Source organism: Carassius gibelio, chromosome A21 (assembly GCF_023724105.1).
Source record: "Carassius gibelio isolate Cgi1373 ecotype wild population from Czech Republic chromosome A21, carGib1.2-hapl.c, whole genome shotgun sequence".
Taxonomy (NCBI): Eukaryota; Metazoa; Chordata; class Actinopteri; order Cypriniformes; family Cyprinidae; genus Carassius; species Carassius gibelio.
In genome coordinates, this window is record NC_068391.1 from 20,363,997 (window position 1) to 20,390,956 (window position 26,960).

General features: G+C 37.4%; 1 protein-coding gene across 1 annotated transcript in view; it reads right to left on the reverse strand.

Annotated features, from left to right (window-relative positions):
• The window catches only part of LOC127942148 (follistatin-related protein 4-like), a 191,347-nt gene that overhangs the window by 56,710 nt on the left and 107,677 nt on the right, over positions 1 to 26,960 (reverse strand). Inside the window, exons 5-6 of the mRNA XM_052537756.1 lie at positions 7,091 to 7,272; positions 1,071 to 1,191 (exon numbers count right to left, since the gene is read on the reverse strand). Coding sequence (XP_052393716.1) covers positions 1,071 to 1,191; positions 7,091 to 7,272 — 303 coding nt within the window. The remainder of the gene's footprint in view (positions 1 to 1,070; positions 1,192 to 7,090; positions 7,273 to 26,960) is intronic.

Sequence of the window (26,960 nt, forward strand, 5' to 3'; positions counted from 1 at the left end):
ACTTATTCTGCAAGAGCATATATTAGATCTCTTAATCATACCTCATACCTAAACTAACAACTACTTTACTAGCTATTAATAAGCAGCAAATTGGGGGTTTATTGAGGGAAAACAGCGAGTATGTGTTGCCTAATCTACAGTTTCACCAATTCTGTGAAACTCAACATCTTGTGAATGTGCATATGTTTCCCTTCCAGCTCACAGACAGTGTGAATGTGTGTGAAGCACATAACAAAGCATGAAAATGATTTTGTTAGACAAAGATTTATAAGAAACACTTGTGTCTTTCCCAACAGGCTGAAATGTACCGATCAAACAGAGGAGTGTGGAGTGGAATCTCCTCAGGGATGTTTGTTTGTATGAAACACCTCAGTCGGTCAATTTCAGAAGTGATCCTTCCCCCCACATTCCAGATGACATCCTCCAAAATCCCACTGCAGCATCACGCTTAACCTTGGGAAGGGCTTGACCAGCGCAATGTTTTATTACACTGACACTCATACAGTCAACCTTCCCACCTGAGGACCAACACTGGCCAACTGCACACACAAGCAATGGGACTGTATAATGACAATAAGCAGTCCGCTCAAAAAACCATTATTAGCAAGGTTAACGACTGGCGCTACTTAATGGAGCCGTGTTTTTGCCCCAGTAGCTGAATCTTAAGGTAAGGGTTACACGGCACCTCTAATGCTTTGATTGATCTATAGTGGAATGGATGGATAATTTTAGTCACAGTTGCTCATTCAGGGAACTGGGACTGTGAATTGCATTGGCAAGTCCTGAAACGAATGAAATGAGGGCATTTGCTTTATGCGGTGTGGGACGATGGATGATACGAGATAATCTGGGCTTGCCATCTCATCTCTCTTTTTCAGCCAAAAGCACTCATCTCTCATCACCGGGCCTTGATTAGCATTCATTGGCCCAAAGGATCAGGTGCTTGCTTCACTGCAAATGTGCAAAGCGCTTCACGTAATGGTTCTTGGCAGACAAAAAAAATCATCAGATCTTTTATTAAAAATTTTTGCCACATGGTGAGAGAGGCTCATTTGTACTGTAGGACTCACGGAAGGCTGTGTAGAGCTCCTGAAGGGTCAGGTGACCATCGTTGTTGTAATCGTCGTAACGCAGGAGGTCTTGCATGGTGCACTCCAGTAAGATATTGTCCAAATGCTCCTTTACGTAAATCTGTAAAATAACAGGAAGAATTCAATTAAATTACAGTGCTGCATGTAACTGTGTACATTTATTCTGGATTATGTAATAAAATTCCAAAATGTAAGTACTCATAATTAGAGTATATTACATTTTAAAATACTATTAATCAGACTACAGTTACTTTTTATGAATTATATGATTACATATTACAATGGCAGTAATTTATTCATAATTTATTGATTCTCCCTAATTCTTAATTTTCACTTTAACATTTTATTTTCTAAAAATATTTCTGTGTTTCATTAGCATTGCCATGCAAGTAAATATGCAGTCAATGCTTCTGAGTTTGGCCAGAAAAAAGCACCTCTCAAGCTGTTAGACCATGTATGAAACAAATAATTATGCAAGTTACTGATAATGTCTAGATTACATATGTAACCCTTGTTCCCTGAAGGGGGAAATGGAGACATTACGTCAGTAAGAGACTGACGAATGGGGTCTCGCCCGAGAGCCCAATCACCTTCGCGTGGTAACAAAATGAGCCAATGGTACACAGAGTACCTTGGTCCGCGGAATTTGCATCGCGATCTCCACCCCGCAGAGTGGGTATATAAGGAGCAGCACAAGTACATATGTAACCTAGATGTTCCCTTTAAAGCCGAGTTCAGACTGCACGATTTTCAAAGAAGTTGGGTCACGGTTCTTTTCACACTGCATGACTATCTTAGCCAGCATTCAGTCACTGCTGTGTTCACACTGCACGATGGATCGACGACACTACACTGCATGACTTTACAATAGGAAGAATCGTCAACAACTCATTGCTTGACAACTCACGCAAACTAAATTTCACAACCAAACACCCGCGAGATGTGACAAGAAAACAACGCGATATCACACGTGCAAGACCGGAGTTTTCACGTGAGACTGCCATAGCTCAGATGAAATGTCAAACACAGACACGGGTGCTCCTGCTTAATTTATACTAATTTATCTTCCATTTCATGGGTCCAAATAGACAGAGAAGAAAGCCTTTTTCAGCGTGATTTTGAATCTGAGTGATTGTCACTCGCGTGAATGAGCACAGATTTGCCTGTGATTTCAGCATTTGTCAGCAATTTCTTAAAACCTGTCGGCGAGCCAAAAACTGGGCTAAAATCGTGCAGTCTGAACTCGGCTTAAGTCGGTCACATTCTACGTTATGTCAGAAAGAGACTGATGAATGGGGTCCCTTACAAAACTCCACAATGCTGTCTTCCAGTGACCCGTGTGAGTGATAGCACCCTGTCGAGCACGAGTGATGGCCTATAGCTGACACAGAGTACACTGGGTAGCATATTCCAGCTGGACATATGCTAGCAGGCTGCCTGCTCGTAGGAGGACTTACAAAGGCATGTATCAACCAAAAGCTGGTGATTCACATGAACAATTCCACAAGGTGGAAGTTTCAACGACAGAGCTGGCAAGGTGCTTGCCAAGGGAAAGACACATGCTACGAAGAGACTAACTGTGGAAATACAGATGTGGGATTGCCCAAAATGGGAATCTCAACACAAGGAGGCACCTAGTCCCACACAGAGCTGACCGATAGGGCATGCCACAAGTGCTGGACATCAACGGTGCTGGAGGAGCCCAGGGTTCTGAACTGAGGAACTCACCTGAGGGGAATAGCACACGCATCCAGTCCATGAAGTGGAATGGCGCAACAAGCAGACTGACACCGAGCAGGTCCTTACTGGCCTTAAGGGGGGAGTACCCAGGAGGACACGGGCTCTACACAGAGATTATAAAATCTTGAAAATGTGTTAGGTGTCGCCCAGCCCTCAGCTCTACAGATGTCTATTAGCCTGGCCCCTCTGAGGAACCTGATGATCAGATCATGCTTCCCAAGAGACTTACCATCAACAGATTCATGGTAAGCCGAAATGGCAGCCACATAGAACTTCAGGGTGGAAGGAGACAGTCACCTAATGACGGATAGGATCCACTTCAAAGCAATGGAATGTCTGGTAGACAAGGCTCTAGCTGAAGTGATGCTAGCTACCACCTGAGGTGGTAAGGTAACGCTGGCACTCCCGAGGGAGGCAACGCAACTGAATCTTCATCTCCCGATGACTAAAGCCAACCTTGTGATGCGTCGATCGACATTAGATCTTCCTCCCGAGCCCTGAATGAGATGTCAGGAGCTTGAGATGGTCCAGCAAACTCATCTGGAAACTCAACTGGCTGTGGCATTTGTGAGTGGGGTGTGACCCGAGGAGGGTGGCTCATCAGGGAAGCCCACACGGTAACCCTCAGATCACCCTGGCCAGCAGCCGAAGTAGCCACGTGACACAGCGATCGTGGCTGTAACAAGGAGCCATATATCGACCGCACCCAGAAACACACGGGCGAAATGACATCTTTAAAAAGATGCAAACTCAACCCATTTACTCTTTCAGAGATGGAAAAAGCATCTCTCAGCTGACTCGCTTGTAAACACTCCGGTGAAAGCAGCAAGCGATGTGCTCGGCTCCGAAGCGAAAGCTTGAGTGCGAGTTGCTTGTTCTGCTCCTTATACTCTGTGTACCATTGGATCGTTTTGTTACCACTCGAAGGTGATTGGGGTTTCGGGCAAGACCCCATTTGTTATTCTCTTTCTGACGTAACGTAGAACGTGACCGACTGAAAGGGAAAAGTTGATTCTGAAAAAAAAGGAAAAAATAATAATAAATTCAGACCTGGAAGACTTTGCACATTATATATACATTTTTTGATTCACAAACATTTATGTTAAATAAACTTCTTCAAATAAAATATTTACTCCAATATCTCTGAGGAAGTTAATATTTCAATAGTTTAACAACTTGCATGTTTACAGTTCTCTGATGTCAGTTAATGGTCACATTGACATACAGAAAAACTAATAAAATATTTCAATTTTTAGTGCACAAGCGTTTAAAATAGCTTTATTTTACATTTGTATGATTCAATTAATCATTACTTTTATTTTATCACACAAGTCCACTGCAGTTCTTACATTAAGCACTTATTGTTAAACCCTGGTGTAACGTAATGTTTAATGTATTTTATGATATTAATATAAAAAATTAAATGTCTGCTTTTTTTGTTTGATAAAGTTTGCTAAATAAATTCAAAAAAGTAGTCAAAATACATCATCTAAAATGAGCAACCTAGATTACAGTTTCCATCAAGTAATCTGTAATCAGTAAAGGACAATAATCTATACAACCACTGGTTACATAAAATTATTTATACAACATTTCTGTTCTTGAACAGTTTGGTTGACATTATATGACTCTAAAATGAAATACCTGTCATTATTTGTTCATCCTCATATCATTCTGAACCAGTGTGCAATCCGTATTTCAATAATGGCAAAAACTGAGTCAGCAGAACCTGAAGTGGGTTAAACATGAGCTTCAGTGGAGGGGAGGATAATGAGACCGGTGCTTTCAGTCTTTCATACTCTTATTTTCCGCATTGAAAATTAAATCAGAGGATTTGTGTATTGATAAACTGCAATACTTGCAACAGTGTTCATTTTCTTCCCTTGTGAAAAAGAAATACATATTAGCATACTTTTATTAAGAGTCCTTATTAAAGATAAAAACTTGATTTAAAGCTGCGGTATGCTCTAGCGGTTAATAAACAGAACTGCTTGCGTCTTGCGGAAGAACATCGTGGCCGGAACTACTTCTCTCTGTTTATGTCTATGAAGAATCACAAAGGTACTGGGTTAATCCGCCGCGGTTCCCCCGAAGCAATCTAAAATAGTCCGAATATAAACACTTATTATAGGTGCACCCTAGTGATTCAGGACAAGCTAAAAACACGGTTTGGAAAATGGATTCATGGTGTACTCGCTTATTATATACATTTTTCTACATTTTGAACACAAACAAAGTTACGGACCGCAAGCTCTGATTGGTTGTTTCTTACCAGGAGCGGATGGATTTCTGCAAATGGCAATAGGACACTGGGAGGAGCCAGAGGAGCTTGATTTTTTCACAGATTATCTGTCTCATATTCTACTGTCAGGAGATAATGACAGGTTTAACAAATATGTAAAAAATTTATTTTTACAAAAGTTACCTACTGCAGCTTTAAAGGAACAGTTCAACCGAAACAGTTCACTTTTGTCTTCTCCAGATGTTAACTGATGGACTGGAGTGCTGTGGATTACTTGTGTATTATTGTGATGTTTTTTTTATCAGCTTTTTGGGCTCTCATTCTGACGGCACCCATTATTCACTGCAGAGCATCCACTGGTGAGCAAGTGATGGAATGATGAACAAACAAACTCATCTACATCTTTGGTGGCCCGAGGATGAACACATTTTTAAAAAATTATAATTTTCTTTTGACAAACTACTCCCGTTAACATGAAATGTCTGAACTGAATGAATTTTTGTTTGTGTTCCTCTGTCTCATTGGTAGAGCATTGTGTTAGGAGCGCAAAAGGGTTCTATTCCCAGTTAACACACATACTGGTATAAAAGTGTGTAGAATGCACTGTAAGTCGCTTTGGATTAAAGTGTCTGCTAAATACATAAATGTAATGTTACATTAATTGCATACTATTTAGATTTAAATAAAAAGTATAATAGTTTATATATATATATATATATATATTAAATGCAATAACTTGAACTACAGTGTTTTTTTTAAGAATTAATAGTACATTCAAAATATACTTTAATGTAATTTCTAAATGTGTATATCATGTATATAAATATATATTTTAATTAAACATTTGAAATGATGAAGTTGCAATTCAGTACACTTATTAACCATATTAACCCTATATATATATAACTATATGTGTGTGTGTAATATTAACTTGTAATATGTAATGCGTAATATCAAGTAACACATTTTTATAATAACAAATTATAATAAAATACTTTACATGTGCTTATGTTAATCAACATATCAAAACAAGAGTACTTCTTTAGAGTATGACAAAAGTTGATTAAAGCGTCTTGATTAAAAAACAACTTTAAAGTAAAATGTTTAATTTGACATTATTACAATTAATTTAATATTCTATCTACAGATACAGATAAAAAAAAAACATTTAAAATGTATAATACAAGTGCACATTCATTACATTTCTTTTTAGTGGATGCTTTCAGATAATATCCAGGTAAAACTGTATAACTCAACCGTATTAATTTATTTGGTAAGTAGCTGTGAAGCAACTGACTTCAATTTGAAATATGATTCTTCTACTTTGGGTTCCCCAGAAAAAGAGCAGATTATTGGCTTGGAATGACATAAGCAGGGCTGCACATAAGTGGTGTGCAGGTACGCATGCACAACCAAAATTAAAAATGCACTGAGTAAATAAGTTCAGACTGCTCATTCGCTTAATTAACAGCTGTTAATGCACAATCAGCATTTTAAATCAACTGATTGTAATACTGTATAAGATTTCCATTTAAACTAAAAGCATACATCTAGGTTACTGTATGCCCTGCCAGTTTCACAACAGAATGCAAAACTATAATATTTTTAAATTCAATCATTAGCATATACACTTTTGTAAAAAAGAAATAAAAGAAAGTGAAAATGTAAATATTAGCACTGTATTTTTAATAGTACAAAATAATAATTGAATTTCTAATACTTTATATTTTAAAATATAGTTTTATTACACTTTATTTTGTTTATTATTTTATTAGAAAAGTGCAATAATATTATTGTTTTATGCACCCCTGAACATAAGGGCCTGAAAAATAAAATAAAATAAATTTAACCCTCTCTGAAATATTTCTTAATATTCAACATAATATTCAGTATAATATGCATTCTGGCAGTCATTATAGCAAAGTAGAGTGTAGTGAAATAACCAGCTGAAAGAACACTATTTCTTGCTTATTTCGCACCATATCTTCTTGCCCTGCAATGTTATAAGTTCCCTCACCTCTGCCAGCTCCTCACTGCTCAGACGACCATCCTGGTTTCGGTCTATATACTTGAACATTGTGTCAACTAGGATCTTCCTCTGGTCCATGGCATTTGCTTGCCCATCCGTGGAGGTCCTGGGTTGCATGTCCAGTAGCATGCCCTTCAGCTTGTTGTACTCTGCCATGGTGCACGTGTCACCTATAAAGACACAACAGAGGAATTTAATTAGCTGGATATAACCGAAGGCAGCAAGGATTTCATTTGCATTTGTGCACGGACGCTTGTTTGCGATTAGCATTTTTGGACAGTCGTTCAGTGCAGGGGTCCCCAATAAATTCACTGTAATCCTGCGATTTACGCCGAAAGACAAAAGGTAAACATTCCCATTTAGACACTTTAGCTGTTTCGCAGCTTCTTTCTGCAGTGAGGGATTAGCAAGCATGTTTTAAACTGTCAAGTTAATTCCCATGTGGCTCCGCAGCACTTATGTCTATAATAGACGGTGGGAAAATGAGAGCCATGATTAATCAAGTGTGGTAGTGACTGTTTATTCCTTACTGGCAATAAAATTATGCAAACACAGCCCACCCGCTGAGCTGTTCTTTAAGACCCCTCGAGTGGGAGGAAGATAGTTTCTGTATCCGGCACGGAGGCAGCGCAGAAGTGTATACAAAGCTCTGCTCGACTGATGAGAGGAGGAAATATAGTATTAATAAGTCATCAGGTGACACATGACAGATCAGAGCCGCCCACTGAGAGGAGTCTGACTACATCTAACGAAGAAAACCATGGTAAACAGTAAATGGCGCTGTCTCCCACAGTGGGAACTGAATAATCTCAAACATACATCAGGATGACTAGGCTGCAATGTGCTTCAATGAGCACATACACACTGTAAAGTTTTAAGAGTGACCCCTTATTTAAAAACAGGAGTGACACTATAGCAATGCATCTCAAGAGTAAGGTATCTGCTATTTTTGGCCAAAAAATATTACGGCAACCAAAAACTCATTATATTCAGTGATTTGAACTAAACCACCGTCGACAGAGCTGGCATGTTTCGTTTATGTTTGGAAGGATGTCCTGCAAAGCGTGTTTCTTAAAGGGTTGTTATGTCCACCTATTATTCTTAATGAGCTTCTTTAGGCTTGTTTGTTAGGGCTTGGCTCACAAAATTGATATCCATTTTATGGAGTCAATAAAGTAGGCAGGTGTAAGTCATGATATTTTAGCATGTGGTTAATTTTCAAGATAACACATTTGGATTTGAGTTTATTATGTGCTTGTTTTTATTTGGTGTTTTTTATAGCAAGATCTGGCAACACTAATGAGTTAAATCGTGTCTTTATCCCTGTGATTTCTTGCACCATGCATCCAAAAGAGACACACATCTGTGATACATGTTTATTAAACATTTACCATTAAGCTGTGTAGCCCAGGGTTGTGGTCAGAGTGACATAGCGTCTCCATACTCTTCTACAGGGAATAAGGGTTACATATGTAACTGAGACGTATGGGGTCCCTATGGAAAATGCCACAACCATTAAACTATGTCACAAGTTTCGGTGATGCAGATGCTGGTAGACTCATGTTGTAATCTACCCAGCACCTTGTTGCAAGCCAGAAGTCTTATGTATCGGACAGGGACAGAAATTGCAGTGCTGACAGTGAGGAGGGTTGCAGCTGCAGTTCCTCAACCTTGAGTTCACTGTTCCAATCACAAGGGAAAAGAGTGCTTTGTGCGCTTTTGTATTTGATGATGGTACAGCCGCAACTAATTGACTTACACTGGGAAGTGAGCCTAAGTCAGACCGAAGAAGGATACTACAGAGACTACATCCTGTCCGAAGTGAGGTAACATGTGGAGAGCGCACATATAGACTGACCAACAGGGCAGTACAACATTTATAAATCTGCTGTAGATCCCACCTAAAAAAGGAAGGAACTCCTACCAACAGAGACTTGACAGAAATAAGTGTCAAGGGAAGATAAAAGCTTACCAACAGGGAAACCATACCATGGAAGAATACATACAAGGGATCACCAGAAGGGAATCATTACACGGGGCACCAAGCTTAGTACATGGGCTGACCAAAAGGGCATATAATGCAAGCACTGAGCCAGAGGGCAGAATTCAAAGGGTGCTTATAGGATGCTCAATCCAGGGTTTGTCAGAGGAGGAACATGCCTGGAGAGATAAAATGTCTTCCCATAGTGCATGAACGCTCGGGGCATGAACAAGACACAGCAACGCAAGGACTAGGTCTGGTTCTAAAAGGGCAGTGCTTGCAGGTTCACTACCTGGTCCCAGAAAGATGTGGTGGTAAATTTGGCTATGTATCCAGCTCAAGGTCTCAGGATAACATGAGAGTCAGCTGGTCTGAATTCGTTGTTCAAGGTCAGGAGTGTTGTCTAAGAGACTGGATCTTTAGCTGGACTGACTCCAGCGGCTCAAAAGGGGCTCTTTGCAGCCCAGAAAGGTTCACAGAGAGAGATCAAGATGGGTTAAGTCATAGCCTACGATATTTACCTCCTTGCGCCTCTCAGGAACCTGATGACTAGATTGTGCTTTCCCACTGACCTGCATCCTGATGTGCTGTGATCACCGCCACATACACTTTCAAGGTGGAGGGGGACAGCCTCCACTCCAACCTCTCTAAAAAGTTACAACACTGATCGGGCATCTCCGGGGGTTAGTACACCAGTCAGCAAAGAGACTCCTCTTCAAGGCATACGCCTGCCTAGTACGGAGAGATCTGGCCTGAGTGTTAGTGGCTATCATTGGCTATGACAGACCACTTAAGTCCTCTGTGTCCCAGACAGGAGCTAGTTGTGGAGGTTCTACAGATCTAGATGCGGGGGTCAAATTGTGCCCTGTCCCTGAAAAAGAAGGTCCTTGCTCAGGAGGATTCTCTAGGGAAGGGCTGTTGCGAAGAGCATCAGATCTGAAAACTTGGCACATGGTGTACTGAATCACAAAGCCAAGTCTGATTGTCCAAATGAGCCACTGTGATGGGTTGAGAAGTGCTAGCCAGGCTTCCAAACTCTGTACAAGCGGTACCAAGAGGACAACTAATGCACCCATGGAGGGGCAGCGAGGGGGAGCAATGGGGCCCAAACCGGGTGGCAACATGTCCTGGAGTAGGGAGATGAGTGAGGAATAGCACTTACCCAGCTCCCTGGATCCCATGAAAGGCCAGCTAGGGATGTGTGAGAATGCTGTGTGTCCTCAAGGTGCAACCACTTGGCCTGTGGTGAAAGGAGAGGAGAAGGCTTGGAGAAAGGAAAGCATAGCATTGTGCACTGCCAGACTACATCAGGTATAACCCACAGACTGGGGAAACTGCTCTTTCACTGACAATTTGGGTACCACTCGAAGAAACAGAAAACCAACTCAACAAAAGTTCTGTTTTTTCTTCCCAGAAGTCCCAGGCCAAGGAGCGGCTGAGGGGACTTCGCCCCTCACAAGGAGGGAGAGCCATGATCTCAAAGTTGCCATGGACATGTGCTGACAATGAGGGCATCAACCATTGAATGAAGTTGCAGCATGCTTAAGGCCCAGACATATGAGACAACAATTTGTGACTGTCAGAGGGGGTCAGGAAATGACTTCATCCAAAAACGCACTGAGGAAGAGTCTTCACAAAAAAAAAAGAGGAAAATGTAGGTAAACTGCTATTTTATCCCAGAGTGCCCAGCACTTAACTGTGCTATTACTGACAAAACACAACTGAATGCACCATTAAACAGAAGTGTCCAGTGAAGAGAATTTCCCGCAGGTGATTGGAGAAAACAAGAAGCACATATAGCAGCAACCATTCAGCCCCAAAGCAAAACCCTGTTCTATACCCATGTGTACAGGGGACTGGATGGGCATGCAAATTAAACTAGTTTTCTACAACTCAGAGATGATTGGATCTCCCAAGGGAAACTCCATATAGTATTAACATAACATCGAAAATGACTGACTGAAGGGAAACTACTGTTTGTAACCCGTGACATACGGATGGGCAGTAATAAAAGTTTAAAAGTTTATTTTTTTTATAAAAAAAATTATTTACATTTTGATAAAGTTAATAAAACTGCCGTAAAATGTAGAATTCTGTTGCTTAACTGTGGGATGAGCTTGATATTATAAACGCTTCAGCCGTGAAAGAGATCTCAATTAGATTCTCACATGCTGTTCGACAAAGATTTATGTGCGTACACACTGAGAAACATGGACAAGTGAAGTATACTTTAGGCTTAATTCGGTCAGATACACACAAAAACATGACAAAATGCCCATCATATAAACTGTTGTGACGGCATGTTTTAAGTAGCTAAGTTAAATTTGATGTGCTTACAGAAATAAATACTCTCATATGGTCACAGGGCCTAAAACTAACATTTTGCAACATATTCTGATGGGCAGTGAGTTTGACCAGACATAAATACTATTTACCAGCTATAAAACTATGACATCAAGGACACATCCCATCCAGGACAGAACCTGTTTAATCTTCTGCCATTAACAGGCGGTTCAGATACTTAAGAGCAAAAACCACTAGATTACAGAACAGATTCTTCCCAGTTGCTATCAGCACTTTAAAATCATAAATGCACTTATGCCAAATACTATTTCAACCAAGTTAGTATTTTATCTACAGTCACTTATTTCATTCAAACCTCTTCTGTCTATACTGCTGCTATACAACATGCAATATACAATATTGTACAATATGGAGCATGTCAATCTGCAATACCACTGTCTGAACACTTTATTTTTCAGAACTTCAAACTATGCACTAAATAGTATGTCAAGTTTAAATAACTTCTGGTTACTAAATGTGAACACTATGTCTGTGGTAAAATTGCAATGAAATATGTGCAATAATATACACTCTATGTCAATGTGCAATACCCTCTCTAATCCCTAAATCGACACAGCTACTCATTCAAATTGTACTTTTGTATTTACTATGAATATCAATGTGAAAGCCAATGTGCAATACTATAAATGGTCACTTTACTCAGATTATTTAATGTGAATATCAGGACTCAGCCACTTGTTGTATTTACTTGTAAAATTGTACTGTACAGTCTTATAATCTTATTGTCTGTGGTTATATGTTTGTTTTTCTAACAACAGTCAGGAGCAGTGCTCCTAATTTTGTTGTATGCAGAAAATATAATGACAATAAAGGCATTTAATTCAATTCAAGTTCAATATGTGCATTCTTTCTTATGACAAATATTATTATTATTTAAACTAATCAATAAAATATTAATATTCTGACCTGTAAAGTATTGAATAATAATAATTTGAATTATTATATAAAACAGTATAGAGCTCATGGAGCTTTTAATTTGGCAGAAAAGCTCAGGGAAACATCACTTTTGAAATGCTTTGCTTTTGTTGACAACATGTTTATAATTTATGTGAATTACAAACTTGGGAAGATGTTTGCCATACTGTAGAAGTTTTGTTGGATTTTCTAATGCTAAAAAAATGAAAATGATGTTATCTTGAGCGTCTCACGTAAAAAGATATCATAGCTTTTAACTCTAAAACATCAGATTACATATTTTGATCATTACAATACAGTCGCACTAAGCCATATCGCTTTCTCAGTCATTTTTAAAATTAGTAAAAAAAAAAAGTTAAATGTCAAGTAACACTGTTTCATTTAGTCGCAAATGCTGATTTTTACTTTTAACTCTTTTTACTCTCTGCATGACCTTAAATCTGTGACTAATTCTCTTATTTCATAAAGCATTTCATGGCTACACACTGTATAGATTTATTGGAATTACATCAGCTACAGACATATTAGAGCTTTTTTTTTTCTTTGTCATTATGGGGGAAATTATTCTGTTACAGAATACAAAGGTTTTTCTGCAGCCCGTCTGTTAACATGACATCAAGGTCATCTCTATACACAAAGCTGCTCTTTTTACACCTCAATCCCTTCCTGATCAATCACTGACGACTCTGACAGAAAGGTGTTCCATTTGGTACTTTTCAAACATGGTAATGAAGTACATCTATCACTCGAGTGCTGAGGGAAAGGTCAGTGCTGAAACGTACAAATTGTTATGACATGCCATAAATCTGAGTTAATCCTCAAATATCTCCTTTTTTTCTTACACAGGTCTCTTATATAGCTCTTCTTCTTTTTCACTTTCACTTTCATACACACACACACACACACACACACACACACACACACACACACACACACACACACACACACACACACACACACACACACACACACACACAGACACACAAACACACACACACGCACATCTACCATGAAGCACATTTCAGAGAGAGCAATCATACTGGTTTATGACCTACATTGCATTGATTTATTTTATTTTTATTTATTTTTATGTATGAATGTTTGTTAACATTTAATTTCACGGTCTCTTAACTAGTTGCTTATTAGCAAACATATTACTAGAATATAAGCCATTTACAGTATGTGTACTAATTAAGCACATATTAAAGGGGGTCATATGATGCTGTTAAAAAGAACATTATTTTGTGTATTTGATGTAATGAAATGTGTTTATGTGGTTTAAGGTTTCAGGGGGGCATAGACAAGTCTTAACTTTTATAAAAAATATCTCTTGGATTTGAGACTTTAATCTTTGCAACTTCACAGATCTTTTATTTTTCCTTCCCAATACCTACCTATACCTATAACTACCTCACTAACTATTAATTTGTTGAGAGAAAAGATATAGTTAATAGTGAATAAGTGTTCCCTATTCTAAAGTGTTACCGGATGTTCACTAAACATTGTGTTTACTAAGGGCTCATTTAATTTCAGCTTATTCATTTGACTGTACTGTCAGTATTATATTGGCGGTCAATGCAAATGTTAATATGCATGACAACTAATAACATGTTTTTGAATTTTTCTACTCAAACTCAACACACTATAAACTCACCTCAATTTTAAGGTCAAATCACAAAGCTGAGCAGACTCTACAATGGCATGTTGACAGAGATCCAGTTTGAAACATTGAACCTCTGGAAACAGCAGGGACCGATTCAATGCTCTATTAGGTTCAGTCAGATCCGTTTCTCTTCATCTCTGTCCTGTTGCTGCCCAGTGGCCTTTAGACTATCCAGAACGAGAGACCACAAGCTCGTCTGATTTCTCTGGAGCTTTAGAACCTGTGCCTTCTGACCTTTAACTCATTTCTGTTCACATCTCTTTTCTACCAAGAAAGAAAAGTTCATTGGTATTTTGCGTGACTAATAGAGACTTGATAGGACTGTAGAGATGTGTTATCTAATCAAACAGCAGGTTTCACAGTGCGGTCAGCAGAAGCTCTTCTGTTCCTGAGTGTTTGAGAAGCCGTACGGGACGCCCGTGAAGCCATGCTGTGATTAATAACTGATCAGTGATGGAGTACATCCAAAACTATATGTATGAATGCATGGACATGCATGATCAATCAGTTAGTGTAAATACATTGATTCAAACAAGTAATTTTAACATTTAATTCTTAAAACGCATCTATATTCATCTATTTTCTAGTACTTACTGTATTTTTAGTTATTCTATTAGTTTCTTGTATTTATAAATTAGCTACTAGTCCATTGGGTACTAGTAACTCTTAAAGATATTAGTAATTACTGTATAATATCTTTATACATTACATACTATTTTTTTTATTAGATACGAGTAGTTACTCATTAGATACTATTACCTTTTTATCTGATACTAGCTCTTATTCAATAGATACTAGTATATATTCATTACGTAAATTATGGTAACAATTTTTATCTTATTATTCACAACTGTTTACTAGTGCAAATACGGTAAAACTTTATAACAAGGTTCATTAGTTAGCATTAATTAATGCATTGACTAGTATTAAAACTAATATTACAGTCCCTCAAGAAAAATGTGATTATGCGATTGCCTGATTTAATGCATAATCAGCCAAAGGCCACATATTTATGCAGGGTCGCATTTTTTTTCAAATACTCCGCTCTTTTGCCCCATAAATTGCCGATTTCAGAAAGCAAAATATGCGGGGCTAGCATGATTTCATAATCCCTGTAATTTCGTTGCAAAAAACTCACATATATATTAGCAGAAAGTTGAAAAATGTTGTGTTTCCTTCACACAAGTAAAGCGCCATTTTCCCCCTATTGCCTGGGAACCTTATGAAGTGACATAATTACGTGACGTGAACATCATCTGCAAACCCCGCGGTGAAACCAGGGTGAAACTTGAAGCATGCAAATTATTCTTATTTGCCAACAAAAATAAGCACAAAAGAACGCGCGAAGCAGTTTCCCGATTTGTTACATGACAGTGGAGCCAAATTATATTGCGATAACTTGCGAAAACTGCGGTTTGATGAAATAGAGAAAAAAAGGTGATTCCCCCAACACCCCCTTCTCACTAGGCTACTAACACTGTTGTAGTTTCATTCAGAAGTTTACAGTTGTAAGATTGCACTTTTTTTGTTACCGAACAGTACCAAAAACTTACAGTTGTAATTATATTAGTAGTATGTAAAATAATTTACATTGCAGTAAGAGATTGCAACTTAAATATTCTGTGATTTAGTATGCTCGCTTATCATAGGAAGTAATTAGAAATTACTCTTTACATTTAAGGTAGTAGCCTAGTGAGAAAAAGTTGTTGGGGGAATCACCTTTTTTTCTCTTTTTCATCAAACCGCAGTTTTTGCAAGTTCACGCAATTTCATCGCATAAAATTGCAAAAACATCCCGCATATTCCATCACATTTTTTTAAGAAAACGTGCCGCAAAATCAAGGATTTTTGCCCGTAACAATCACAAAAAAAATCTGTGTTTATCTGGAGGGACTGATATTAACTAACAATGACATTACATTTGTTACAATATCGATCTTTGTTAATATTAAAAAATACAACTGTTCATCGTAGTTCATGTTAGCTCAGGTCAATTAATAATTATTAAAAGATATAACTTTTTAATAATGTAATAGTAAATGTTGTACTTAATATGAACTGAGATTAATAAATGCGTTACAAGAATGTTTTTGTTAGTTCATGTGTACTACTCATATGTAATAAAAAAGTAGCTTCTAATAAGAACTATACGAATATATATATATATATATATATACAGTCTTGTTCAAAATAATAGCAGTACAATGTGACTAACCAGAATAATCAAGGTTTTTAGTATATTTTTTATTGCTACGTGGCAAACAAGTTACCAGTAGGTTCAGTAGATTGTCAGAAAACAAACAAGACCCAGCATTCATGATATGCACGCTCTTAAGGCTGTGCAATTGGGCAATTAGTTGAAAGGGGTGTGTTCAAAAAAATAGCAGTGTCTACCTTTGACTGTACAAACTCAAAACTATTTTGTACAAACATTTTTTTTTCTGGGATTTAGCAATCCTGTGAATCACTAAACTAATATTTAGTTGTATGACCACAGTTTTTTAAAACTGCTTGACATCTGTGTGGCATGGAGTCAACCAACTTGTGGCACCTCTCAGCTGTTATTCCACTCCATGATTCTTTAACAACATTCCACAATTCATTCACATTTCTTGGTTTTGCTTCAGAAACAGCATTTTTGATATCACCCCACAAGTTCTCAATTGGATTAAGGTCTGGAGATTGGGCTGGCCACTCCATAACATTAATTTTGTTGGTTTGGAACCAAGACTTTGCCCGTTTACTAGTGTGTTTTGGGTCATTGTCTTGTTGAAACAACCATTTCAAGGGCATGTCCTCTTCAGCATAGGGCAACATGACCTCTTCAAGTATTTTAACATATGCAAACTGATCCATGATCCCTGGTATGCGATAAATAGGCCCAACACCATAGTAGGAGAAACATGCCCATATCATGATGCTTGCACCTCCATGCTTCACTGTCTTCACTGTGTACTGTGGCTTGAATTCAGAGTTTGGGGGTCGTCTCACAAACTGCCTGTGGCCCTTGGACCCAAAAAGAACAATTTTACTCTCATCAGTCCACAAAATATTCCTCCATTTCTCTTTAGGCCAGTTGATGTGTTCTTTGGCAAATTGTAACCTCTTCTGCACATGCCTTTTTTTTAACAGAGGGACTTTGCGGGGGATTCTTGAAAATAGATTAGCTTCACACAGACGTCTTCTAACTGTCACAGTACTTACAGGTAACTCCAGACTGTCATCCTGGAGGTGATCATTGGCTGAGCCTTTGCCATTCTGGTTATTCTTCTATCCATTTTGATGGTTGTCTTCCGTTTTCTTCCACGTCTCTCTGGTTTTGCTCTCCATTTTAAGGCATTGGAGATCATTTTAGCTGAACAGCCTATCATTTTTTGCACCTCTTTATAGGTTTTCCCCTCTTTAATCAACTTTTTAATCAAAGTACGCTGTTCTTCTGTACAATGTCTTGAACGACCCATTTTCCTCAGCTTTCAAATGCATGTTCAACAAGTGTTGGCTTCATCCTTAAATAGGGGCCACCTGATTCACACCTGTTTCTTCACAAAATTGATGACCTCAGTGATTGAATGCCACACTGCTATTTTTTTGAACACACCCCTTTCAACTAATTCAACTAATTGCCCAATTGCACAGCCTTAAGAGCGTGCATATCATGAATGGTGGGTCTCATTTGTTTTCTGAGAATCTACTGAACCTACTGGTAACTTGTTTGCCACGTAGCAATAAAAAAATATACGAAAAACCTTGATTATTCTGGTTAGTCACATTGTACTGCTATTATTTTGAACAAGACTGTATATATATATAAGTATGAGCATCAAATGATTAAGTACTATCTAATGGTTTTAGGTACTAGTATCTAAAAATAGGTATACTGGTCCCACTTTATATTAAGTGGCCTTAACTACTATGTACTTACATAAAAAAAAAATAAGTACAATGTTCTTATTATGTTTATATTGTGTTGTAAAACACTTTTGCTGCTATTGAGGTGGGATGGGGTAAGGTTAGGGAGAGGGTTGGAGGTATGGGTAAGTTTAAGGGTGGGTTAAGGTGTAAAGTATGGGTCAACAGTGTAATTATAAATGTAATTACAGGAATTAAATACAGATGTAATTACATGTAGTTTTTTTTTAAATATAAGTACAATGTAAAAACATGTATGTACACAATAAGCACATTGTACTAAATTATTAATTAAAATGTAAGTACATAGTGGTTAAGGCCACTTAATATAAAGTGGGTCCCTAGTAGCTAAAAAGTATGTAGTGGCACAACATAGATCCAGCTGCATGGAGATGGTAGATTTAATGAATCCAAATCCTTCATATTCTTCATATCATGTAAGGACACAATAATAAATGTGCTGTCATTACCTTGAGAAGCTATTACTACCTGATCTGCCCTTAATGACTTCCACTGCTGCAACCCAGAGTAATCAGGCTGATTCAGTCACATTAAAATCATATTTTTAACTTGAATAAAACCAGCCCTTTCTGAAGTCAACTGACAATCTTTTTCCTTACAGTGCTGGCAATGTCTCTGAAGTCTGTATGGTAACATGATCAAAAAGCTTTTCCAGTGATAATCACTGAGAGCAAAGCATGAAACGTACTAGTGAAAACGAATCCTCTTGAAGCTAGAAAAGGAACTGTTCACTAGTGTTATGTATCCACTTAGTTCAGTATATTAGTGAGAGAATCTGGCCTTTGACAGACACTCAGTTTCTGTACCTTTATAAGGTTATAAGCAATACGGCTAATCCTTGTGGATAAAAATGTCACAAGCTGCAAGTATTTAGGTCTCAACTAGAGGTTGCTATTATCCTGTCCTGTCAGGCATGACATTTAAGATCAAAACGCATTATTTGCGACTTCAAGTGTTCAAAGTATATAATAAATACCATATACAAATGGTCCTTTCTCTTCTACACCTGAGTATTGCATGCTATCCTGCAATGCTAAAACAAAGGTGTTTCTCCACTTGATTACACAACTCCACTTGATCCCCCCAAACACAGAGTTAGACTCACCTGGCAGTTTCCTGACCCCAGATCTGTCACCTGACAGGTTTGACTGTTTGTTGGTGGGAACAATTGCATGGCTGTCAAACACTAAATGGATTAAGAGCAACAGTGCAGGACTTGATTACATTCACAGCATCAGTGTGTGCTGCTGCAGGACACTGTGTGTGTACTTCAGTGCTTCTAGGGCTCAATCAATAGCACTCAGCCTTTAGCCTTGGGAGACTTCTGGGTTTAAAATGGACTATCAGCAGCTGCTGGACACATCGGCTCATTCTGTGCACAAGAAACCATCCAAATCCTCAATCATAATGCAAAGCTGAATTCACAAGCCAGAATATGAGAGAGTGGGGCAAGGTGTCCTTGTGAGACTACACTTTAGCATACTATAAGAAAATATTAAAATGTAAAAAGAATATTTTCAGAAACAGTTCATTTATATTAAATGCAATATGTTTAACTGAGTGTTTTTCTCGGGCCCCATCCACACGGAGACACGTTTCTGTGAATACGCACAAATTTTTTATCAGATAGGCGTTTCGTCCACACGGATCCGGCGTTTTCGTAAGGTGAAACCGCTATTTTTTGAAACCGGGTCCCAGAGTGGATAAATTTGAAAACGCTATCTTTGCGTTTTCGTCTGGACGGCTAATCCGTATTTTTCATATTTTCTGAAACGATGACATCATCAGCCCACATCTCCCCCCTGGTCAGACGCCTCTACGTCACGATTGTCTTTTTATTAACTAACATTAACACTGATTCATAAATGTATTGTTCCATGTTCGTTTGTGTACCACGCGCAAGGTTTATGAGCATAGTCCAAGTCTTCTTCTCTGTTTTTAGTGCATCTCTGTGGCAGAATTACAGCGCCACATACTGGTCTGGCATGTATACTACATCATTATGCGTTTTAGTGTGGACGCGGATATTTCGTGAGATGAGGAAAAAAAAGATTGGATTGGGGTAAGCTCCGTCTCCGTGTGGACGGGGCCTCAGATTCGCTTAAAGTACATCTTTTTTTTTTTTTTTTGATAGCTATATGTTTATTGACAAATATATTTATTTTAGACTAAAATATACTTTATTAATGTATATCACGTATTACATTTTTTGTAAATTTTAGTACATCATATTAACTTTAAATGCAATAACAAATAACACAATACAGTTACAATTATTTAACTGTATTTAACAACAACAATTATTAAAACAATGATTTAAAATGTACTTTAGAGTAAAGTTTTTATTTTTTCATTAAACGCTTTGTTAAGAAACAGCTATGAAAATATATGCTTTTATTTCCTTAATTTTATATGATCTGCAAGTGCTGATTGTATTACCAAAAGTATACTTTAAAACAAATGATGTTCATTACAAGTGCACATCAAATACAATTAGATAAAGTATGTGTGAATAAGAAAAGCAATGCAATTCAGTGATAATATTCACATAATAATTATATGCATAGTAGTGTATATTAGTATAGAAATTACTGTTACTGTACAAGTGAAATAGAAGCCCATCACAAGACTCTTGAAGCATTTTAAATTAATAGTTCACCCCAAAATGAAAATTTGCTGTTAATTTACTCCTCCTCAGGCCATGCGAGATGTAGGGGAATTTTTTTCTTCAGAACGGTTAGAATTTTGTTTTTACAGAAAAATGCAAAAATAAAACGCTAATGCTAAAGAGTGGTTATTGGTTACTTTTAGCGTAAAAAAAAAAAAAAAAAAAAAAAAAAAAAAAAAAAAAACATATTGAGGAACACAAAATGAATCCCCATAACTCCTGATCATATCCAGAGGTCTTATGAAGCAAAACGATTGGTATGTGCAAGAAACTAAACATTATTTAAAAACATTATTACCTGTAATCCAGAGCCTCAGCCAAAGGTTGTTTTTAGTGAACTACATGAACAGTTCACTAAAACAAATTGAAGTGTCTTTGTGGCTCGAGCAGAAGTTATTCAATCAAAACTTACTTTCAGATGCCTGACACTCACTCCAACATGAAATGAGACCAAAATATCTGCATTTTTTATCCTATGATGAATGAATCATTCAGCACTCCAGTTCCTCCAACAGTCCCTGAACTGAGGAAACAGTTTGACTCGGACAGAAGACCGATGAGTCGCAGATATGAGCATGTGTGAACCATGTTCTCTAGATGCATGTATGTACACTGTCTAAACAATCGTTTTGTGATCGTTTTGCTTCATAAGAACTCAATATATCTTCAGGAGCCACGGGTATTCATGTTTTCAGAGGCTTCTACACTGATAAACGGCTCCAGACTCCTTCAGGTAAACAGGGAGAGTGAAAGTCACCGACTGGGGAGCAGAACTAATGAACGATCTAATTAATAAATCAGCATTCACACGCAGATGAGGAATCTCATTCATTACTGTATCTGGGTCAAACTTGTCCCTCGGTGTTGGACAAATCCTCACAGACATCTCATTACAAGCACAGTTATGAATTAGCACAATGGAAGAGATTTGAAGCTGAACAGGTTATTTGCCTGACGGAGCACAACGTTCTTTTTTCAGAGTTGAGAAATGTTACTTTTAAAAGTAACGTAAGATGTATCTAACTTTGTTAGTTAATTTTTATAGAAAGTATTGTGTTTTAAGTTATGATATTTTTGCATTTCTTTTTCCTATCTGCTTGTTTTAATATAAGGTAACACTTTAGTATAGAGTCCAATTCACACTAACTAGTTGCTTATTAGCATATCTGTTATTAACATATTAGCTGTTTATCAGTGCTTATAAAGTACATATAATGCATGACATCCATAATCCTACCCAATACCCTAAACTTAACAACTACCTTATAAACTATTAATAAGCAGCAAATAAGGAGTTAATTGAGGCAAAAGTCATAGTTAATGGTTAGTTAATAGTGAGAATTGGACCCTAAAATAAAGTGTGACCTAATATAAAAGTTATATGTTTGGCATATGTAAAAAAACTTTCACATACCATTTACTTTATTAAATATTCTGTCTAATAATTGAATAGTCAGAACTGTTAAACAGCGATTGTAAAGCAATGTCAATAGAGAATGGGAGACTCCTATATTTCACAGTCACCCTGTTACCAGCTTTAAGCCATTTCAACCCAATGGCTCCATTTCACTCTCTCAGGTGGACATTATAACGCTGAGAGACCCTCCTTTAGCTGTGTCTCGTCAGATGTGATGACATGTTTTAAAGTCGCCTGTCGAGCTGTAAACTCAGGACGAGGACGCTCTCCAAGGTCTGAATTTATGCATTGTGCAAATGTTATGCCAATACCTCCATTTTATGTCTTTTTTTAGCTTCTTCCCCTCAATTAATATCATGCTGCAAAGTGTGCTCCATTACCTAGAGAGACAGAGGGGGGAAATGTGCGCTGACTGATAATATGAACACATGTTTCCCCTGGAGCCAGCTTCATCTCCCAATATTCTCATCTTCAGTCGGCTGGCTAATCTGAACACAATGAGGGAAGTTGGGATCCATTGACGGAACTCTTAATTAAAATCCAGACAAAAGTATCTCATTCTCATTTCTTCCATTAGGCTGGAATGAAAGAAGCTGAGCGAAGACACACACATGCCATTAAAAACCAACATTAGATAGCTGCTAAAGTACTTCACTATACTGCCATTGTTTGGAAATAATAAGGAAACTAAAGCCAAGGAAGTCAAGCCCTACTGGGATAGGATTGGTTTTGATAACATACATCTGTAAGTAATCGTTACTGCAGGCGTCATTCATGTTTATTGTAACTTGTGCGGGATAAGCAACATCCTTATATTTAAACTATGCAAGGTCCCCAAAGCACCAAGGAGCCCTCATGCTCTCAAAGACACACTCATAGCAAAATATTGCAGAAAGTTATACCACAGCACCAGGAAAAGGGATACGTAATATATGTGTACATCTTCCCTCCGTGTAATGCCTGTTAAAGCAATGTTTATAAGTGCAGTGCTGCTTTGTTTACAGAAGTTACCGGAGAAGCACTACCTGATGAATTTGAGTTCTCAATCAGCCCGTCTGACATTTTTGTTCAGACCAATGCAAAAAAAGCGGTTGACTGAAAACAAGATAATGTATATTATAAAAATCTCAACACTTCTGATTATAAGGTAGCCTTAGAACAGCTAATGAAGCAGATAAAAGGCCTATAATTCATGATTTTGACTCAACCTTTTCTTTAAAAAAAGAAAACAGTACAGTGCTGCTAATTTTATTTGTTGTTTGTGTACTTTTTTAGCATACTTTAACAATACTGTGATAATATTGATAACTGTGATCATTGGTCACTATAATATTGATGTAATATTTTCATACTGTTTCACCTCTAGTTCTGAAGAGCTCATGTCAATGCTTCAGTAAACATTATACATAACAATGTTTTTTTGTAAAGCGTTGCTTAGGGTTAATAAAAGACTAGAACTGGCTCAGTGACATTTATACACTGGAAAGGAATCAAAACTCAACTTATAAGAGACAATACTAGTATACTAATCTACTTGAAGTACCCAAACTGGCATTTTACATGGGTTTATAGCTTATATGAGCATAATTATTCAGTTGTAATCCTGGATTGCACATTAAAACAATGGATGATGTGTTCGATGTGTCCTTAGCACTTTATTCTTCATGGGAAAAAAATGCTTTCTTTTTTATTTAATAGGAAATGAGATGCATTTTAAAAATGTATCTGGTTTAATGACTATTAAATTAATTGTATTAGACTTTCTTAACACCTATGTTTGACATATTTTTTAATATTAAAAGAAATGCTTTAAGAACAAAATATACTAAACATATGAAATACCTAAGGAATTCAATCTGACTTGATAAAGTGCACTGTTTATACTGTATGTACCCAGAATTTAGCAAATATTTGAAGCATTTACATTATATTTAATGTCTAAAGTGCTTTCGTCTGATTGAGCTATCAGTCTGATTATTAGCAGATTATTAGGATGCATGTAAACATTATTTCTATTATAGCTTAGAGAGCTGCAGGAATACACATACACATTCATAGACCTTCCTAAAGTGAGATGTCACAGTGATGGAACAAATGAAGTGCTAGAACAAAAATACAAATGTCAAACTCAGTCTCTTCTGATTTTCACAAGCTTCCTGCGGCCCTGGATTTCTCGACAGGCTGTCAATTGCTTCACCACAGTCGGTCTCACAGGACTGCTGCTTTCATTCAATTATTCCAAAGGGAACTTACTACGTGAAAACACACATCCAATTAACACACTGAACAGAGAACTCGTTTTACAGGATTTTGGAGTAAAGAAGCTCATATAAATATGTGTAATATTAATAATAGCAAACACATTGAAATAGGGCTGTGCAAAAAATCGAATGCGATTTTCATGCACATCTCATCAGTAAAGATGCTCCTGTAATTAGGAGTATATATCCAGCACGTGCATTCAGATCAGGGTTGCCAGGTTTTCACAACAAATCCTGCCCAGTTGCTTCTCAAAACTAGTCAAAAACTAGCCCAATCAGGCTTCCAGAAGGTTCCCCGATAAAAAATTGATTCCCGGAGTTAAAATATACCTTTTTTTATCATGGTAATTCGCATTTTAGGTGCTAAATATCACATCATTTGTATTGGGGTCGCTGTGACCAGCGGACATGAAAAACAACCACATACTTGGCAACACCGGTTGGCATTTACTACACCGAGCCGTAATTCACTGACAATCTACACAACATCGATGTTAAAATCGCAGGCGATTCTTTGACGATTTTTAAAAAGATTTTGTGTTAGTTGTCGGTAGACTACGGCTCTGTGTAGTAACTGCTGCTCCACCTGAACCAGTGTTGCCAAGTCTGCGATTGTTTTTCCATGTCCGCGGTTTGAAGCAACCCCAATACCAACAACGTGATATTTAGCCCTTAAAATGTGAATTTTACCAAGGCAACCCTTCCAAAAAATGTATATTTTAACCCTGGGAAGCAATTTTTATCTGGGAACCTCCCGGAAACGCGATTTGGCTAGTTTTGGACCAGTTTTAGGAAGCAACTGGGCAGGATTTGATGTGAAACCTGGCAACCCTGATCTGAACGCACGTGCTGGAGATATACTTCTAATTACAGGAGCATCTTTACTGATGAGATGTGCATGAAAATCGCATTCGATTTTTTGCACAGCCCTACATTGAAACTGACATCGACTAGCACAAAGCATTAGTTCAGCCAAAAATGAACATTTTGTCATCATTGACTCACCCTCAAGGTGTTCAAACCTGCATGAGTTTCTTCATTTCTATTCAACACAAGAGGTGATATTTTGAAGAATGTGGTTAATCAAACAGTTGCCAGTAGCCAATTACTTCTATAGTAAGAAAAATAAAATAAAATAAAAACAACAACATGGACGTCAATGGCTACTGTCAACACTATGTTTGCCAACATTCTTCAAAATATCTTCTTTTGTATCTGCAGAAAGATACTCTTGCAGGTTTGGAACAACTTGAGGGAGAGTAAATGATGACATAATGTTAAATTTTTGGATGCTTTTTAGCCAACATAAGCATTTATTGATGTCAGATAAGCATTGCAGGTTAAGATCAATGAAGCTGAAAGAGAAAGCCAGCTCTGCATTAATTGACAGTCATTTTAGCAGAGTAAGTAATAGGCATCAACTGTGCAACTCTAGAATAATCTTTAATTTTAATTTTAATGTATTTAAATTTTTTTATTACTAACACACGCTATTATACACTATTATACAAAACATTAATATTAAATGTACTAAAATACCTATTTAGGTAATTGGTAATTCAAGTGTGCTATGATATACCCTGTAGTATTTAAAAGATAATAAACGAAAACATTTCTCTAGATATGTGGCTACATACAGTATAATAATACAATGTACAGATTTCAAAATGCATTAACATTTAAGATGGCAAGCAATTTTAAAAGCCAGGTCATTTTTGACCAAATTAGGTGAAGGATTTTTAGCACAGCACAAGGGTTAAATCTAAAGACAATTATTGTTGGACTTCAAATTACCTGCAATGAGAAAACTCATGCAAAATCCATCTGTTTGTGAGGACTGATATGATATTTTGTGCACTAAAATGTTGTGAATTTGTTGAAAATATATTGTTTCTCACAGGAATGCTGTTGTTAGAGTGAAAGGTGATGGTGATCCATGAACATGTCCTACTTGAGCAGATCACACGAGCAAGGACATAAGCTAGGACAGACTGCATACACATAAGCACACGTCAAACCCAAGAGTGCTTTGGACCTCTCTAAATGGAGCAGAACCGCCAGAATTTAATCGCCAGTCTCTTGAGCAATATTACACATGAAAAGGTCTGTCAAATGTGTTATTCTGCTTCACGTTCTGCTCAGCGATGCTCTTAGTCACAGGGAGGAGATCTGCACGTTTATCTTTTGAAACCGAGGCAGAGCAAAACTAAATGAAACTAAATAAAATAGCAAACATCAAGAAGACTCTCATTGGAAATATGTGCTTCTAGTGACGTTTCTACAACACAGATATTATGTACATTACTGCAAGTTGTCAGTTTTTCAAAGAGAAATAACTAATGAGTGGCGATGAAATACATATTCAATATGTCACCATGACACGTTTTATTACGTTAGCACAGTTTGTTAGCAAAATTTGTGTGAAAAGGAATAGAATCTGTCGGAGACTTACTGCCATAATGTTCATCTCAACTGGAAGCTGCAGTGATTTATATATATAGGTGGCCTACAGTTTTTGCAGACACATATTTCCAATAAGCCTGGGTAGGAATAAAGAACCATAATCTGATAAAACACTGGAATAAGACACAATTTTAAATGTACTGTGTGTTCAAAAGAATCTTACTATATTACACTGAGAAAAATGCTAACCTAGAAA